Here is a 12,410-nt window from a genome sequence, read left to right on the forward strand (position 1 = left end):
CTTACTCCTGTTTGTGCTGCTGGGTCTGATGCCACATGCCCATGACTTGGGCCTCCTGGGTCTGACTGCTCCCTGAAGCAGTGGGCCCAGCTCCATCCCCAAATGCGTGCAGCAGAGTTCATAAAGGTGCATTTTTATTTTCTTGCACTATTTTGCCTACGCCCCTAAGGACAAGTGGAATTTCCCACGAGGATGAGGGGCTGGAAGGGGAGTCAATCCCCAGGTCTCGATCAGTTGAGGACTTGCCTCCTTTTGGCTTCTGGGACTGCTGGTCTGTGAGGTCATTTCTGGTGACTTTTTCCAGACTGCATGCCCCCCTCCCCTCCACCTCCATCAGGGAAGTGCTAGAGATCTCGCCTCCTGTGGGGGGGTATGGTGTCCAGCAAGGCCCAGGCAGATGTCACTGAGGAGAAAGAACTGTCCCCTCCCTATCCTGCCACCCGACTGCCACCCCCTCTGCACCCTGAGGGCCTTTGTGTCCACTTGCTTCCGCCCCCACCCCCGCCTGCTCCCAGACTCCCTCCCTTGACTCCCCCTGCAGCAGTTGGGCAGCTGCAGGGCCTCAGCCCGTGTGAGCTGTCGAGAAGCCGGCTCTGTCCTTGTTTCTGGGCGGCCCTGGGAATTGCCTCTAATCTCCTCTCTGCCTTCCCCACCCCCTGCAGATGGTGATGACGACCCGCAGCTCTCCTGGGTGGCCTCGTCTCCCTCCAGCAAGGATGTCGCGTCACCCACGCAGATGATCGGAGATGGGTGTGACCTCGGCTTGGGTGAGGAGGAAGGGGGCACGGGCCTGCCATACCCTTGCCAGTTCTGCGACAAGTCCTTCATCCGCCTGAGCTACTTGAAGCGGCACGAGCAGATCCACAGTGACAAGTTGCCGTTCAAGTGCACCTACTGCAGCCGCCTCTTCAAGCACAAGAGGAGCCGCGACCGGCACATCAAGCTGCACACGGGTGACAAGAAGTACCACTGTCACGAGTGCGAGGCCGCCTTCTCCCGCAGCGACCACCTCAAGATCCACCTGAAGACCCACAGCTCCAGCAAGCCCTTCAAGTGCACCGTGTGCAAGCGCGGCTTCTCCTCTACCAGCTCGCTGCAGAGCCACATGCAGGCGCACAAGAAGAACAAGGAGCATCTGGCCAAGTCGGAGAAGGAGGCCAAGAAGGACGACTTCATGTGTGACTACTGCGAGGACACCTTCAGCCAGACGGAGGAGCTGGAGAAGCACGTGCTCACCCGCCACCCCCAGCTCTCCGAGAAGGCCGACCTGCAGTGCATCCACTGCCCTGAGGTCTTCGTGGACGAGAACGCGCTGCTCGCCCACATCCACCAAGCCCACGCCAACCAGAAACACAAGTGCCCCATGTGCCCCGAGCAGTTCTCCTCGGTGGAGGGTGTCTACTGCCACCTGGACAGCCACCGGCAGCCTGACTCCAGCAACCACAGCGTCAGCCCTGACCCTGTGCTGGGCAGCGTGGCCTCCATGAGTAGTGCCACGCCGGACTCCAGCGCCTCCGTGGAGCGCGGCTCCACCCCGGACTCCACCTTGAAGCCGCTGCGGGGCCCGAAGAAACTGCGGGATGATGGGCAGGGCTGGTCCAAGGTGGTCTACAGCTGCCCCTACTGCTCCAAGCGGGACTTTCACAGCCTGGCAGTGCTGGAGATCCACCTGAAGACCATCCACGCGGACAAGCCCCAGCAGAGCCACACGTGTCAGATCTGCCTGGACTCCATGCCCACCCTGTACAACCTCAACGAGCACGTCCGCAAGCTGCACAAGAACCATGCCTACCCCGTGATGCAGTTCGGCAACATCTCTGCCTTCCACTGCAACTACTGCCCTGAGATGTTCGCTGACATCAATAGTCTGCAGGAGCACATCCGCGTCTCCCACTGCGGCCCCAATGTCAACCCGCCAGACGGCAACAACGCCTTCTTCTGCAACCAGTGCTCCATGGGCTTCCTTACCGAATCCTCCCTCACAGAGCACATCCAGCAGGCCCACTGTGGTGTGGGTGGCGCCAAGTTAGAGTCCCCGGTCGTGCAGCCCGCGCAGTCCTTCATGGAGGTCTACTCCTGTCCCTATTGCACCAACTCGCCCATCTTCGGCTCTATCCTGAAGCTCACCAAGCACATTAAGGAGAACCACAAGAACATCCCGCTCGCCCACAGCAAGAAGTCCAAGGCGGAGCAGAGCCCAGTGTCCTCCGACGTGGAGGTGTCTTCCCCCAAGCGGCAGCGGCTCTCGGCCAGTGCCAACTCCATCTCCAATGGCGAGTACCCCTGTAACCAGTGTGATCTCAAGTTCTCCAACTTTGAGAGTTTCCAGACCCACCTGAAGCTGCACCTGGAGCTGCTGCTGCGGAAGCAGGCGTGCCCGCAGTGCAAAGAGGACTTTGACTCCCAGGAGTCCCTCCTGCAGCACCTGACAGTCCACTACATGACCACGTCGACCCACTACGTGTGCGAGAGCTGTGATAAGCAGTTCTCCTCTGTGGACGACCTGCAGAAGCACCTGCTGGACATGCACACCTTTGTGCTGTACCACTGCACCCTGTGCCAGGAGGTCTTCGATTCCAAGGTATCCATCCAGGTGCACCTGGCGGTGAAGCACAGCAATGAGAAGAAGATGTACCGCTGCACGGCCTGCAACTGGGACTTCCGCAAGGAGGCTGACCTGCAGGTGCATGTCAAACACAGCCACCTAGGCAACCCGGCCAAGGCACACAAGTGCATCTTCTGTGGGGAGACCTTTAGCACCGAGGTGGAGCTGCAGTGCCACATCACCACGCACAGCAAGAAGTACAACTGCAAGTTCTGCAGCAAGGCCTTCCATGCCATCATCTTGCTGGAGAAGCACCTACGTGAAAAGCACTGCGTGTTCGATGCTGCCACAGAGAATGGCACAGCCAACGGGGTGCCCCCCACTGCCGCCGCCGCCGCCGCTGCCAAGAAGACTGAGCCCGCTGACCTGCCGGGCATGCTGCTTAAGAACCCCGAGGCGCCCAATAGCCATGAAGCCAGTGAGGACGACGTGGATGCGTCGGAGCCCATGTACGGCTGCGACATCTGCGGGGCGGCCTACACCATGGAGGTGCTGCTGCAGAACCACCGGCTGCGAGATCACAACATCCGGCCCGGCGAGGACGACGGCTCACGCAAGAAGGCCGAGTTCATCAAGGGCAGCCACAAGTGCAACGTGTGCTCGCGGACGTTCTTCTCGGAGAACGGGCTCCGGGAGCACCTGCAGACGCACCGGGGTCCCGCCAAGCACTACATGTGCCCCATCTGCGGCGAGCGCTTCCCTTCCCTGCTGACGCTCACCGAGCACAAGGTGACCCACAGCAAGAGCCTGGACACGGGCACCTGTCGGATCTGCAAGATGCCCCTGCAGAGTGAGGAGGAGTTTATTGAGCACTGTCAGATGCATCCCGACCTGCGCAACTCGCTCACAGGCTTCCGCTGTGTCGTGTGCATGCAGACGGTCACCTCCACGCTCGAGCTCAAGATCCACGGCACCTTCCACATGCAGAAGCTGGCGGGCAGCTCAGCAGCCTCCTCCCCCAATGGCCAGGGGCTGCAGAAGCTCTACAAGTGTGCCCTGTGCCTCAAGGAGTTCCGCAGCAAGCAGGACCTGGTGAAGCTCGACGTCAACGGGCTCCCCTACGGCCTCTGCGCCGGCTGCATGGCCCGCAGTGCCAACGGACAGGCGGGCGGCCTGGCCCCACCCGAGCCCGCCGACCGGCCCTGCGCTGGCCTCCGCTGTCCCGAGTGTAGCGTCAAGTTCGAGTGTGCCGAGGACCTGGAGAGCCACATGCAGGTGGACCACCGCGACCTCACGCCGGAGACCAGTGGGCCCCGGAAAGGCGCCCAGACGTCGCCAGTGCCCCGGGTAAGAGCCTGCCCCTGCTCCTTGGGGCTCTGCTGACCCCCGAGGGTGCCGCCCACGCTGAGCTCTGTACCTCCCCGGGCTGTTGCCTCTAGTGCCCCGGAGCAGCTGTGCCGATGTGCGGTGGTCAAGTACACCCGCTCTGTCGCAGACTCTGAGGTGGTCCCTAGGCTGTCGGTTCCTTCCCGCTGTGTGGCATGGTGTACATTATCCATCTCTCTTGGCCTCATTTGTTGAGTGCACATCTGCAAAAGGGGAACGAACAACAACTGTCTGGACTTTGTAGGGTTGCTGTTAGGGACCCGTGGTGTAAGATAAGCAAAGGGCCTCATGTGCTGGTTGACACAGGGTATCGCTGCATTGGTGATGCCGTTTTTCTTACAGACGTGGGGTAGATGGATTTGTTTGTTCGCTGAGTCCCCTTGGGCGAGTCCCTTTGCTCTCTGGGCTTCAGGTCCAGGATTCTTTTCATAATCCATGGAGAGAATATCCCACATAAAGGGCTCAGGACCTGCACTTAGTTTGGGCCGAGCATGCTAGCTGGAATCCCCAGCTCATGTTATGGTGAACAGCGCGTCATTATAGTTAGTGCAGCTGGTGGTGCGTGGAAGACCCAGGAATGGGTCCAGCTACTGTTCTCCTTAGTGATGGATGGATCCATTCATTCCTTCATCAGATTTGTCCTAAGCACCCACTATGTTTGGGGTGCCTGGCAGTCGAGGAGAATCAGAAATAGACCCTACCTTGGGGGCTCCCAGGCACAGGGGAGGCCACAGGCCCGTAGCTAGTAGGGTTCTGTGAGGCGGGGCAGGTTCGGGCTCCTGGTGGGTCCACGTGGGCCATGGGTACAGTGGCCAAGGGGCACCTTGTGGTGGGCCTGGAGCCTGTGTGGCCCTTGGGTGTCAGACAGCATGGGCCCAGGGATTCCCACCGAGTCTGTTGTCTGTTTCCAGACTGAGGAGGTGCCAGGCGGATCTCGGGAGTATCTTTCCCTTGAGGACCACTGTTGGCGCCACGGGCAGGAAGGCAGAGTTTGGAGAAGGGCCACCCGCTGCAGGTGCTTGCTTGGAAGACAGGGATGTAGTTCTGGGTGTTTCACTACGGGATCAGAAGTGGGATCAGAACTGGGGCCTGGGACTCTGGGATTTTGAGGGTGAGAATGAGAAAGGAGGAGGGCTGGAGAGAGTAGAAGGAAAGGTGCAGGGGAAGGGACCTTCGGGGCCTGCTGGCCCAGCTCCCCACTGAGCCCCAGCAAGCCCACGGCCTGTCTGTGTGCCCTCAGCTGGAGAGAGAAACATGGGAAGGAGGAGAGAGTGGAGTGTCCCGCTGGGGGCCTGGGGCTTTGTTCTGGAGTGAAGAGCCTCCCTGTGGGGCCGGGAACACCTTACTCTCTCAGGGCCTTTTGATGGAGCCACGTCTCTGGGCAGGGGTCACCTAGGACACCCACAGGAGGTACTGGGTACTGGGTACTGGCCCTGGCCACCATTTCTCAGCTCTGCTCAGCCTCAGCTGGCTGGCTGGCCAGTGTGGGTGCACTGGGGGGTGGGGGGGGGAGCGGCGGGCTTTGGGCCCTGGAATCAGAAGGGCTGGGTTCACGTGGAAATCTCCCTCTTCCAGGACCCCCCAGGGGTTTGATCTCTCTGGGCCTCCGTCCTCGCCTGTGAAGCCAGAGAGTAATGGTGATAATGGTAGCAACACGTAGCGACAGGGTCCGTCTCCAGAGCTGACATCACGTGGGAGGCACGGGGGGGCGGGGGCAGGGGGCCTTCTGGGTTTTAACGAACACCTGCTCTGATTGGTTGGTGCCTGTGCCTCATGGGTTGTTAAACACAGTGACTGTTTCCTGTGCTGACCTCGGTATTTCGCCCTGAGCTTTAAGGGCGTAAGGGAAGTGCTGGGTGCACAGTGAACATCGCTTGCTGTCTCTCCCGTTTACGATCACAGCTCATGCTTACCGAGGGGGAAGGATGTGCCGAGTGCTTTCTATCGGCCCTCTGACACTGCCTTTATGAATGAAGAAACTGAGGCACGGAATAGTTGGCCATTATTAGCTTCCAGCTTTCAAGAGGCAGAGAAGGGATTCGAACCCAGCAAAGTGTGGTGCCATAGCCGCGCTCTTGACGCACATTCTGCCTGGAGGTTCTGGGGCCCATCCTGGTTGCAGGCTGGGGTGCATTCCAAGGTGGTCACCCCCCTTGTTCAGACTGTCAGGGCTGAGGCCCTGTACACCCCCTCCTGGGTGCACCCCAGCCCCATCCCTGCCTCCCCACCTCGGTGCTGGGGTGCCTGATGGCCGGGGGGTGGGGGGGCTGCTTCTTGTGCCTCCAATGCCTTGGCCTATTGGAGCCTGCCCCTCCCTAGTCTCTGCCCTGGTTCTGCATCAAGTACCACTTCATGAAGCCCCGACTGTGTGGGCAAAGCCTCTCAGACCATTTCCATGACAACAACCTGGGAGCTTTGCCGTGACCTCTGTTTTGGCAAAAATGGTACCCAGGCTCAGAAAAGTAGGAGCACATACCCTGGGATGCACAGCTGTGCCTGGCAGCTCAGGGATTCAAACCCGAGGGGGCTTATTTTCTAGGAGCCCGACAGACCTTCCTCTCCCTGTCCCAGGCCTTTCGAGGGAGGTGAACAGACAGTCACATCTAGAGGCTTGGGCAGATGGGCCATTTGCAGAAAGGAGCTAGACAAAGCCTGGAACCTCCCCTTGGAGGCCCAGCCTCTGGGGCCTTGCCCCCTGCCTGGGCACGCCTGGGGGCAGGGGCCCAGCTGTCTGTTTGCCCACCCCTTGTTCCCCCAGGACTCACGCATGCAAGAGCAGACTCTGGGGGCCGTGTGAGGGCTTGGGGGCTGGCAGGCTGGGACCCTCGGGAGTGTAGCCATAGCAACCAGCCCCTGGAGGACTGGGTTCCCGTGGGGCTGAGGCTGCTATCGGCTGGAGCAGGAAGCATGGAGGTTCTAACCCCGCCCCCCCGCCCTGGCTCTGTTTATGGGTAGTAACAACATCACCCCAATTCTAGGCCAGCGTAAACAGACCCCAGCCCTCCATTGGCTCCCTAGGCCCTCACAGTGCCAGGTGGGCAGAATGGGGGGGGTCTCACATGGGTTAGAGGGCTTGGGCAGGCCACACCAGCTGTCTGTCCCCTAGCCCAGGACTGTCTGGGGTGTTTTGGGACATGGAACTGAGAAAAGCTGCTCAGACAGTGGCTCCCGAGGCAGCCTGCCTGGCATCAAATCCCAGTCCCCTCGCTCAGCATTGTGGGGCTCTGGCCAAGTGGTTTAGCCTCTCCAAACTCCACTTTCTCCCCCCTTAAAGTGGGGCTTACCTAGTGATTGTGAGTCTACAGAATAAACAGAGCCTGCACATAGTAGGTGCTCAGTAAATGTGAGCTGCCATCATGATTGTGGAAACTCATCAGCCATGAGCTGTCTTCTGTATCTTCCTGTCTTCTTGTCTCCTCTCTCTGCCAGTCTCAAAAGTTCTCCCTCTGCCCTGGGCTCCTCTCTGAGGTTGCTGGGAGCCATGCATGGGGAGGTGGCCCTGTCTGCAAGCCCGAGGGCTCAGCTTTGGTTCTCCTGGGCTGGGCCCTGGGGAAGGGGCTTATGACAGAGGAGGTGCTTTGAATGCCAAGTTCTGTCTTTCTTTAATTATGTCTCCTGGTGGGGACTGAAGCTCCAGAGGAGGAGGGGATCCCTGGGGGATAGGGAAGGGGAGACAGACCAAGAGGAGGTCTTGGGGTAAGGATGGGATCTGGCTAACATTGCACCAGGAGGGAGAGAGAGTGAGAGAGTGCTCGCCTGCTTGTCCCTGAACTTCCACTAGCACGGAGGACCTGGGGGCACCCTGGCCCTGCATGCTCGGCTGGGAGGGCTGTCTCCAAATGGTCGCCTCTGGGTATAATACATGTGCTAGTGATGCTGGTGTCAGTGAATGTGTGTGTGTGGTGGAGCATGCATGCCCCGTGTGCAAGTGCACATGTGGACACTTGGGAGTGACCACGTGTGTCCATGAAGGTGTGTATGGCAGGGGTCTGTGCATGTGCTTGTGCAGCCGTGGGCACGTCTGGGCATGATGGATGTAGCTGTTGGGGATCCAGTGAGAGAGCCCCAAGCTTTTGTGTCTCAGGGTGAGTTTGGATACGTCAACCCATGTGAACTTGTGGCCTGAGGACTTGAGGACACCTCTGCTGCTCTGAGGGTGTTGTACCTGTGTGTCTGTATTATGGGGAGCAAGTTGCTGTGTGCCTGCTGTGGGTTGGGGGTCTTGTGTGTTGACAGTGAGTTGGGCAAGGGAGGGTGCATACGTCTGCTTGCCTGTCTGTGTGTGTCCTCATGGGCATGTCTATACCTGTGCATGCAGGCTGTGTGTGTGTGTGTGTGTGTGTGTGTGTGTACCTCTAGGCTCTTGTGGTTAGTGATGTCCACTCCCTTGGGAATCCCCTTGAGTCTTTTTCCCCATCAGGAAGGGCCCAGTTATCGGGCAGTCTTCCTCCTGCCATTGAGGGGTGGCTGCATGTGGAGGAGCACTGGGGGGTAGCTTTTCAGCCTGCCCGGCCCCTGGTGATTTTTTTTTTTTTTTCCAAGCACAGTGACCCACTCCATTTACCCACTCCTAGGAGGAACAACCCAAATCACCTTGATCCTGGACTGTCTGCTGCCCTGGTCCTGACTGGCCACGGCTATGGCCTCCACAGACTCCTTCCCAAGCAGAACCGTGGAGGGGAAACGTGGCCTACTCTGGGCTTCCTTGGTGTGGAACTTCCTGGGGTGTGGTTCATTCTCCCTCACTCCTCCCTCCCTGACTGGGGCATACGTGTGAGAAGGGAAAGAATGACTGATTTTGACAGTGGAGAGACCCGAGATCATTGCTGTCCGTGAGCATGGGGGCTTTGGGACTGTGTCCCCCCAGAAGACCTCAGCCCCCACAGCCTCTTCTGGCCTGAACATCTCGTCCCTGTCTCTTGTGAGGCCAGAATCCCCAGCCGTGTCCTGCCTCCCAGCCTCATGCCATTCTTCCCCAGCGCATTTCCATGCTGAGTGTCCGCTTCTGGTCCACTCTTTTGAATCCCTAGTCCTCCTGCTACATTGAGGGAAGGGCCCCAGTCTTCTCTGAGCCGGTCCTGGAGCCTGAGCAGGGACGCCACCGCTGGAACCGAAGCTCCCGGCACCAGCTAAGACTGTCCTTTCCTCATTCCTATGTTCGACCAGCATTTGCTCAGTACCAGTAACAACTGTAATAAAAGTCGAGTCATTATTAGGCAGTCGCCCTGAGCCAGGCCTTGTGCTGTGCCAGGTGGTGAAGACCCAGGATTTAGAAGTCATCTTTGCTTTCCTTTTCTCCTTCTGTCTTAGCAGAGTGCTTTGCAACATAGTATTTGCAAACTCTGCTCTTTTGTTCAACAAATGCTTCCTGAGTACCGAGTCTCTGCTGGCAAAGGAGCTCACAGGTGGACAGAACCCATTCCTAGCTCTCTGGGTACTTGTGGTGCAGTGGGGGAGCAAACGAGTCAATTAGCCATGACGAACCCATGTGCTGATTAACTAGATGCTTTAAACATAAGCTTGGGGGCCTCAGGAGCCCCTGAAAACATCCTGGGGTGGGAAGAGGAGGCTTCTCGGCAGAGATGACATTTGAATGGTGTCCTCGAGGATGGAAAGTCTACTCCAACTGGAGGACACAGCATGGGCAAAGGCCTGGAGGTGGGACCAGGTCCTTGAGGGGAGCTGTAGATGTGGTTGGAGCCACCCTGGGAGCTGAGACAACTGAGCCCCCTGGTGGTTCATACTGGCTGTAGAGTTGAGGGTTGGGCCTGAGTGTTCAGCCAGGAAATCCAAAGTCCTGTTCCCTTTTCCAGAGGTGGAGGAAGGCCCCATCATCCCAGAGCTGAAGTGGTCTTCAAAAAGCTTGGATATTTTGGATTTCAGTACCACCCCCACCACCCCCACCCCCGCTTCATAAAAACCCACAGCCACAGACCTTCCCCCACACAGGCAATACTGCCCATGTCCACAGGGGGCTGCTTTCACAATCACCCACCCAGGCTTAGTTGCTGAGAATGAGCTCTGCTTTTTGCACTGGGTCTTCGAGAAGCTCCGAAGCTTCCCATCATCTCCTTTGTCCTGCTCCCATCCCCTCAAGGCAGCTGGTATCAGCTTTCTGTGTGTGGAAGCCAGCCATAGGATCACCTGTGTGTACCTAGGGCAAATGAGGAATTCCTCAGTTACTTCTAAGCACCAGGATTGTCAGGAGCAGTATCCCTCTTTGGCCCATGGTCCTTAGGGTGGGTAAAGAGAGAGAGTAGTTGGATGGGTGGAAAGATAGATGTATGGTGGGTTAAAAGGGTGGGTGGGTGGATGGGTAGATAGAGGATAGGTAGATGGATGTATAGGCAGATGGATGTGTAGATAGAAGGTGGATGAATGAATGGATGGATGGGTAAATATGTATAGGTAGATGGATGATAAGCCAGGTAGATGGATTGATGTGTTGACAGATGTGTGCATTATGTGTGTGTGTGTGTGTGCGTGTGCGTGTGTGTATAGATGGATAGGTGGGTTGATGGTGGGTAGATGGGTGGATGATGCTACACGGATAGATGGGTAGCTGGATTTGAGCATGCTCCAAGCAGAGCAGCCTCCCTTGGCATCTCTTCCATGGTCATACTGTGTGCTCTCACCTTGGGATGGTGATTCCTATCATGGCAACTTCCCCAGATCTAACAGAGGAGCAGCTCCCTTAGAATGTAGCTTAGTCCCCTTCCCCAGGCTGGAGGGCTGGATTTGGAGGCAGGTGGGAAGAGAATGGCCCAGAGAGACCCTGGGAGGGGACCAGAGCCATTCTGGAAAGTCTTGAGCCAGTACCTCCAGGCACTATTGCTTTATGTTCTTTTCCATCTCCTGACTATCTAATTCCTCTTTCTTTGACTTCCAAACAGAAAAAGACATACCAGTGCATCAAGTGCCAGATGACCTTTGAGAACGAGAGAGAGATCCAAATCCATGTTGCCAACCACATGATTGGTAAGAGAGCGTTTTCCCACTCATGCTGGGGCCACTCATCGGGGTTTGAAATCTGTGGTTCCAATCATCATTTCACTGCTTTTAGGGCGAAAGATGCAGTCACTGCTGCTTTTCAGAGGCATTGCAAATGGGAGTAAAATGTAAGCTGGAGCACTTTCTTCATCCCAGCCTTCTTTTCGCAGCTCCACTCACATTACAATCAAACTTTTGACAATCTCTTCCATTTCCCAGCATAAATTTCCCTCCATTTCTGAAACGGAGTGCTTTCCAGTTGTCAAGCACTCAGGGGCAATTATGCTTCAATTTCGTATGTCATGACATTGAATAGATTTAACTGCTCACATTTCCCCGCTAAACGTGGTGAATTCCTCAGGCACGTTGTCAAAACAGAGCGCTTACAAAGTTATTTCAATACTTTTCCTAGTCCTCTTCAAGTGGTTTTGGACTTTGGAAAATTCAGCCTTTCCAGAAGGGGAACTTTCAAAGTGCCACAGTGCTCCCTCTTGACCTGCGGGACGGAGGGAAGTCGGGAGGTCTTCTGTGCCTTCCATGGATGGATGTGGCCTCTCTGGCGGCTGTGGGGGGGAGCCCTCCATGCAAGAGGGAGCACAGGTGGATTTCCAGTGACCCTGGGGGCTGGCCCAAGGGGGTGAAAGACTTGGCAGTGAGGGCTTTGGGAGCTTCTGGAATCCTGATGCCCTGGGTCTCTGGTGGAAGTAACATCACCGTCTCCAAGTGTCCTGCAGTCTGAGCAGTGAGGCTTCAGGTGTAGGGTCAGCATCCTGACTCTTCTTTTTTTTTTTTTTTCCTGACTCTTCTTCTAACAGTCTTTCCATTATAGTCTTAAAAACAACCATGCCAACAGAGTACTGTTTTACAAAACCCTTAACTGCATACATTCAAAGAGATCCCTTAACCATGCAGCTCAGTGAATTCTCTTGAACCAAGCACACCTGTGTAACCGACAGCCCAGCAAGGAGGCAGAGCATTTCTGCATCCCTGAAGCCCCCTCCTGGCCCCTCTGCACACCCCCTCCTGACAGGTCACCATCCTGATCTCAAGTGACATAAGGCTCTTTGCCCATTTTGCACTTTATATAAATGGGATCATACTGTCTCTGCTCATCGGTGTCTGGTGGCTTTGGCGCATTCACATTAGTGCCTATAGTTTGGACATCGCCCCTTCACACGGGTATATAATAATCCGTTGTGTGAATGCGTATCTTCTCTGTTCTACTCTTTTTTTTTTTTTTAATTTTTTTTTTTTCTCTGTTCTACTCTTGATGAGCATCTTGGTCATTTCTATTTTGGAGCCATTGCAGCCAGCGTGCTGCTATGGATGCTCTCGTATGCGTGTTTTGGTGAGCATGTGCCTGCAGTCATCATGGGAAGATTGGTGGGGCTGGGATGGGTGGGCCATGGGGTATGAGGGGGTTTACCTTCAGTAGGTACCCACAGACAGAATTCCAAGGCAGTTGGATGTATGAGAACTGCTCCACCTC

At 56.6% G+C, this 12,410-nt stretch overlaps 1 protein-coding gene across 5 annotated transcripts in view; it reads left to right on the forward strand.

Annotated features, from left to right (window-relative positions):
* ZNF423 (zinc finger protein 423) overlaps nt 1-12,410 on the forward strand; it is a 334,231-nt gene that overhangs the window by 192,545 nt on the left and 129,276 nt on the right. For all 5 annotated transcript variants that reach the window (XM_072827124.1, XM_072827126.1, XM_072827125.1 and 2 more), the window contains 2 exons: nt 663-3,892; nt 10,825-10,909. In XM_072827124.1, the coding sequence (XP_072683225.1) occupies nt 663-3,892; nt 10,825-10,909 (3,315 nt within the window). The remainder of the gene's footprint in view (nt 1-662; nt 3,893-10,824; nt 10,910-12,410) is intronic.

This window comes from Canis lupus, chromosome 5, assembly GCF_048164855.1.
Source record: "Canis lupus baileyi chromosome 5, mCanLup2.hap1, whole genome shotgun sequence".
Lineage (NCBI taxonomy): Eukaryota > Metazoa > Chordata > Mammalia > Carnivora > Canidae > Canis > Canis lupus.